At 46.4% G+C, this 6,590-nt stretch overlaps 1 protein-coding gene across 1 annotated transcript; it reads left to right on the top strand.

The window, feature by feature from the left end:
- Positions 1-271: 271 nt before the first annotated feature.
- On the top strand, positions 272-3,747 carry LOC119321594 (disease resistance protein RGA5-like). The gene is made up of 4 exons (XM_037595207.1): positions 272-431; positions 778-1,644; positions 1,804-1,807; positions 1,890-3,747. Exons 2-4 carry the CDS (start codon positions 852-854, stop codon positions 3,745-3,747), a joined length of 2,655 nt encoding a protein of 884 aa, XP_037451104.1. The 5' UTR covers positions 272-431; positions 778-851.
- The last annotated feature ends 2,843 nt before the right edge of the window (positions 3,748-6,590 follow it).

Raw genomic sequence — 6,590 nt, 5'->3', positions numbered from 1 at the left:
AGTGCAGCCTGCATAACCCACACACCACTAGTACTAGTGTAGCCGATGATGCTTGTCTAACAGAAAGACATAAACTAAAGCAGTGTATGTATAGCCGATAATTACTAGCCAGTGTACAAAAAGACACAAGATTCAGTAAACTCAACGTTTTGCTTGCTTTCTTGCTCATTCAGAAATACACAAGATTTAGGGGTGTCTACGTCTTATCCATGGGTGGTGCTCTGCATGTGCACCAACTCTCCTTGACTCCTGCTCCATTCTCCATTTCTTGGCTCCTTCCGCGCACCGCGGGAGCAGAGCAGTTCGTCCCCTTCCCTTCACATCCTGGCTCTGCTTCTTCTCGCACTGCGACTCTCTCCGGGTAGCCAGCTGGTCGTGTTCCGGATGGGCCGGCGATCGTGGCGCCGGTGACCTTGGCCGGAGGAGTTGAGGTATTTACATGTGCTAGCTAGCCTTTTAACTTATTTTTGCTCTTTTTTTCTAAATGAGGGTCAACTCATCTGCTCTGCATCGGTTGATGCACTCACATAATCATATAGGATTAAGGCTAACTAGATATGTAATCACGCATGATGCTTAGCATGTTCTTCTCATTCCTCCGCCATGCATCAACCAATCCGTAACAACTTTTGTTGTCCAAAGAATCCCCATGTAGCAAAATTAGCTGGCATGATCTGTAACAACTTTCTTTGTTCAAATTGATCGACATGGCTGGTCTTATAATGCTACGTACATCGGTATTCAGTTTGCTTGGCCTAAATGATGTTAATACTGCAGATGCGTAACTAGGGGCCGAATCAGATCTGGAGTACCAGAATTTTGTTTCTGAAGCAAAGAACAAACAGAAAGACATGGCAACTACAGTAGTGGTGGGTGTCTCTACCGGCGCCATGAAACCCGTTCTTGAGAAGCTGGCCACTCTTATGGGAAGCGAGTTCTCCAAGATGAAGAACGTGCGGAAGGATGTAAAGTTTCTCAGTGATGAGCTTACGAGCATGAAAGATCTTCTTGAGAGACTTGCACTTGTGGACGACGAGCTAGATCCACAAACCAAGAGATGGAGAGACAAAGTAAGGGACATGTCTTATGACATTGAGAACATCATTGATGACTTCGGGCGAAAGATTGTTGAGAAAAATGAAAAGGGTGGGCTCGTCAAGAAGGCTGTTCGATTCCTCAAAACTTTCAATGCTCGTTACCAGATTGCTGGCCAGATTGATGGGATCAAGAAGCTAGTGCATGAAACTAGTGACAGACGCAACAGGTATCAGATTGTTACTCCTCCACCAAACGATGCGACTATTGACCCACGAGTTGCCATACTCCAACAAGATGCAGCTAGCCTTGTCGGTCTGAAAGTGCCAATCGATGAGCTCGTCGGTTGGCTAAATGACGAGGAGATGCATTTGAAGGTGGTATCGATTGTGGGATTTGGAGGTCTGGGTAAAACAACACTTGCGAATGACATATACCGTCAACCCGATGGAGGATTTGAATGTCGCGCATTTGTCCCGGTGACACAAAAGCATAACATCCCAAAACTTATTCGTAGTTTACTATCTGAACTTGGGAGTGATGCATGTTCTTATGATTGTGAAGTAAATGTTCTTGTCAACAAACTCAAAGAATATCTACAAAAAAAGAGCTACTTATTTTAGTTGCTATACTTTGTTTGTGGTGTCATATACATAGATTACATTTCTTAGGCAATAATAGCGAAGTAATGAATTATGATTCCCCACCAACAAATTTAGTTTATAAATATTACTAGCTAATTATGTGCTTGTTTTAATTGTCGATCAGAACAGCGATTTCGTTGATGAGAAAAATTATCCTTTTCATAATAAACTAATCCACTTGACTTAACACTATGTTTTACTCCCTGGCAGGTACTTGATTGTAATTGATGATCTATGGGAGAAATTACCATGGGATATTATTAAAGGTGCTTTCCCAGATAATGGCGTTGGCAGCAGAGTAATAACAACCACAAGAATACATGATGTGGCTAAGGCATGTTGCTCACATCCTCGGGATTATATTTTGGAAATGAAGCCACTTAGCGATGAAGACTCAAGAAGACTGTTCTTTAACAGGATATATAACAATGAACAAGCTTGCCCTCGCCAGTTTCGGGATATTTCTACTGAAATTCTCAAAAAATGTGATGGTATGCCACTTGCTATTATTACTATATCAGGCATGCTAGCATGTGAACGGTTTGACCAAGAGCATTGGGAACATATACGAGATTCTCTAGGTTCGGGAACAAATTTCACGTTGGAAGGGATGAGGAAAATCTTAGATCTCAGCTACAAGAACCTTCTTCCTCATCTCAAGACATGTTTGTTGTATCTTGGTATGTATGCAGAGGACTTCGAAATACCGAGGCATCATTTGGAACTTCAATGGATTGCCGAAGCCTTTATTAGTAAAGAGAATGGACAAGATGTGGAGAAGAATGCAAGAAGTTATTTCAACGAGCTAGTCAACAGGAGTCTTATTCAACCTATAAGATTTGACAACTGTGGATTGGTCACACATTGCAAAGTTCATGATATGATGCGTGATCTTATCTTGCATAAATGTGCAGAAGAGAATTTTCTCACCATAGTGGATGACCCTCAATCCATCACAAAACTGGATAACAAGGTCCGTCGACTGTCTGTCCACCTGGATGATGATGAAATTGATGGAATAAAGTTATGGGGTAACATTAGTCTGTCCCATGTTCGGACTTTTATGATCTTTGGTGCGTATAAGGGTATGCCTCCTCTGCGATTGTTCAGATTCCTTCGAGTTCTACACATTGAAATTTATGCATATGATACTGTTGACCTCACTGGACTGTCTAACATGTACCAGCTGAGATATTTAGGGGCTGGTGGTGGATGCTCGGGGGTCGAGCTACCAACACAGATCACAGGGCTGGGACACTTGGAAACACTTGATGTACTACCCTTTTATTTGCTTCATCCATTCGATATATTTCATCTACCAAGTCTGTTGTTCTTGAATGTGGATTGGCGTCTCGCTCGGACACCTTATGGCATCGGCAACATGAAGTCCCTGCGATATGTAAAAGAATTCGATTTGATGAAGAACTCACTAGATAACATCGAGAGTCTTGGAGAGCTACACAGTCTGAGAGTTCTATCAGTATACGGCTACCCGCCTGATGCGACCAGCATCAAGAGCCGCATGGATGCTCTGTGCTCTTCTTTGGGGAAAAACTGTATCAGCTTGGAGTACCTGGGTTTGTATATCAAAGGCTGCATGGATGCCTTGATGGACTTGTCACCTCCTCCTCGCCGCCTTGAGAGACTCTGGATGGGTGATAGGGTAGAATATTACTTTAGTGAGGGATGTGATTCTATTGATCAGCCGGCAGAACTGGGTGAGTGCAGCTCCGTTTTCAGGCTCCCTGGTTGGATATCAAAAGCGGATGAATGCTGCTTCTTTTCCAGGGTCCCTAATTGGATGGGGGAACTAAGTAACCTCAAAGAATTGGAAATCAATGTCCGCAAGCCTGATGTTGGCATCCTGGCCGGATTGCCTGCCCTCACTTTTCTCAGAATATACATCATCGAATTTTTAAGGGACTGGTTTTTCATCCACGCGAGAGAGTTCCCTGTTCTAAAACATTTAGAACTCCGGTTGAGCAGCCCATCGTACCTGGCCTTCCAGGCTGGTGCAATGCCCAAGCTCCAGTGGCTCGGGCTGCAGTTCCGTGTTCGAGGGTTGTAAGACAATAAGTTTTGGGAACCAGCACAACCCTCTAGGGGTGGCTTATCTCATTATATATAATGGTTGTGTTACAATACGTACATAGGTACAGAAGTTATACATAGTCTAACACCCTCCCTCAATCTTAGCCACTTTCTAAAGAACTGAGAAGGGTAAGATTGCGCCTACAAGCCTCAAACTGTGGCAGTGGTAAAGACTTAGTGAAGATGTCTGCAAGTTGATCCTTAGACGAGATAAACTTGATCTGGAGTTGCTTCTGTGATACACGTTCCCGTACAAAGTGATAGTCAACTTCAATGTGTTTCGTTCGGGCATGAAATACTGGATTTGCAGAAAGGTATGTAGCACCGATGTTATCACACCAAAGAATAGGAGGCTGTGGTTGAGACAAACCCAACTCCTGAAGCAAAGACTGCACCCAAATAATCTCTGCAGTAGCATTAGCCACAGCCTTGTACTCAGCTTCAGTACTGCTACGTGACACAGTAGCCTGTTTCCGAGCACTCCAGGCGATCAAATTAGAGTCAAAGAATACTGCATAACCCCCCGTGGATCGCCTGTCATCTGGGCTACCAGCCCAATCTGCATCAGAGAAGGCCGAAAGGACCCGAGAGGAAGTCGGCCGAATATGCATACCAAAAGTCAGAGTGAACTGAACATAACGAAGAATGCGTTTAACAGCAGCCCAATGAGTATCTCTGGGAGCCTGAAGATACTGACAAACCCTGTTAACAGCATAAGAGATATCTGGTCTCGTGATCGTCAAGTACTGAAGTCCACCAACAATGCTTCTGTACTCTGTGGCATCCGCAGGAGACAAAAGCTCACCATCAACAGCTGTTATCTTGTCGGTAGACGACATGGGTGTGGTGGTCGGTTTGCACTTCAGCATGCCGGCTTTTTGTAACAACTCCAAGGAGTACTTCTTCTGCGTAAGGACAAGACCAGTAGCACGAGAAGTGACCTCAACTCCAAGAAAGTAGTGAAGCTTCCCAAGATCTTTGACCGCAAAATCAGCACCAAGAGAGAAGACAAGAGCATCAGCAGCATACTGAGAAGAGCTGACAAGGATAATATCATCGACATATACCAAAAGATACATAGTGACTTCTGGCTTCTGTAGAAGAAATAATGAAGTGTCAGCAGTGGACGGCACAAACCCATGAGCACGAAGGGCAGAGGCAAGGCGGGCATGCCAGGCACGAGGAGCTTGCTTCAAACCATATAGTGCTTTGGAAAGGCGACAGATATAGTCAGGACGATCAGGATCAGAGAAACCAGGCGGCTGTTTCATATAAACCTCTTCCTCCAAAAATCCATGTAGAAAGGCATTCTGCACATCAAGTTGACGAAGTGACCAACCACGAGAAACAGCAATGGAGAGAAGAAGCCGAATAGTGGTAGGCTTGACGACAGGACTGAAGGTGTCCTCATAGTCAAGACCATGACGCTGCCGAAAACCGCGAGCAACAAGTCGCGCTTTGTAACGCTCAATAGATCCATCCGAATGCTTCTTCATTTTGAATACCCATTTTGAGTCAATAACATTTACCCGTGGTGGTGGAGGAACGAGAGTCCATGTCTTGTTACGAAGAAGAGCATGAAACTCCTGCTCCATAGCCTCTCGCCAATGTGGAATGCGCAGGGCAGCCTGATATGAGCGAGGCTCAGAAGATGGATCCGCAACAGCAGCAGCCAAACAAGCAGCCAACCAAGCAACCGTACCATCCGTACGTTCCTTAGGTTTGAAAATGCCACTGCGACTGCGTGTATGTGGTCGAGACACAGGAACCACCGAGGTCGACGGAGCAGCCTGCAACGGGCTGGAGGACGGCGACGTTGATGAGTCAGCCGGTGACGAGGAGCCAGGCACGGTAGCCTCGGACTCAGTCGGCGAAGAAGGCCGGCCCACCGGCGAAACCGGCAGAGCAGACGAAGCAGCTGGCGACTCCGGCATCCCAGACCGGGCCGATGGCGAGCTCGGCATAGTGGGCCGTGGCGCGGCCGGTGTCGCGGGCCGATCCGCTGATGAAGGCGACGTGAGGACCCGAGCCGCGGGCGAAGACGGCGTGACGGGCCGAGCCACGGGCGACTCGGCGGCCACTGGTGAAAAAGGCCGAGCCGCTGGAGACTCGGCGATCACTGGCGTAGCAGACCGAGCAGTGGAGATGCTCGGCGCGACGGGCTCGTCGGGTGACCATGCATGGGCACGCAAATCGATGCCATGCAACATAGCGATCGACGTGCCCACCAGAAGACGACGATGATGATGGTGAATCCTCCAACAGCTCCAAACGAGCTCCACGTCCGGTTCCTGCACCATGGTTAGGTAACAGCAAAGGAGAGTATGCAACATCATCAAATTGGTCAGAAGCAACAGAGGATGAATGCAGGGATGGTGGTTCGACAGTGGACACAGGAAGGTTGGCAAAGGGAAAAACATGCTCATCAAACACGACGTCCCGAGATATATAGACACGATTAGTGGGAACATGAAGACATTTGTAACCTTTATGAAGAGAGCTATAGCCAAGGAAAACACACTTCTTAGAACGAAACTCAAGCTTGCGCTTGTTATATGGACGAAGATGCGGCCAGCAAGCACACCCAAATACCTTGAGAAAGGTATAATCAGGTTGTTCATTAAGGAGAACCTCAATGGGAGTCTTCATGTTTAAAACACGAGTAGGAGTACGGTTGATGAGAAAGCATGCAGTGGTGAAAGCATCACTCCAAAACCGAAACGGAACAGATGCATGGGCCAAAAGAGTAAGACCAGCTTCAACAATATGACGATGCTTACGTTCGACTGAACCATTCTGCTGATGTGTATGTGGACATGC

Source organism: Triticum dicoccoides, chromosome 6B, assembly GCF_002162155.2.
Source record: "Triticum dicoccoides isolate Atlit2015 ecotype Zavitan chromosome 6B, WEW_v2.0, whole genome shotgun sequence".
In the NCBI taxonomy this organism is placed as follows: domain Eukaryota; kingdom Viridiplantae; phylum Streptophyta; class Magnoliopsida; order Poales; family Poaceae; genus Triticum; species Triticum dicoccoides.
Note: the sequence above shows the minus strand (reverse complement) of the source record. Positions and strands in the feature narration are given on the sequence as shown.

What these genes read in the sequence shown, in the direction of transcription:
- LOC119321594 (XM_037595207.1), top strand. Translation starts at nt 852, where the DNA reads ATGGCAACTACAGTAGTGGTGGGTGTCTCTACCGGCGCCATGAAACCC.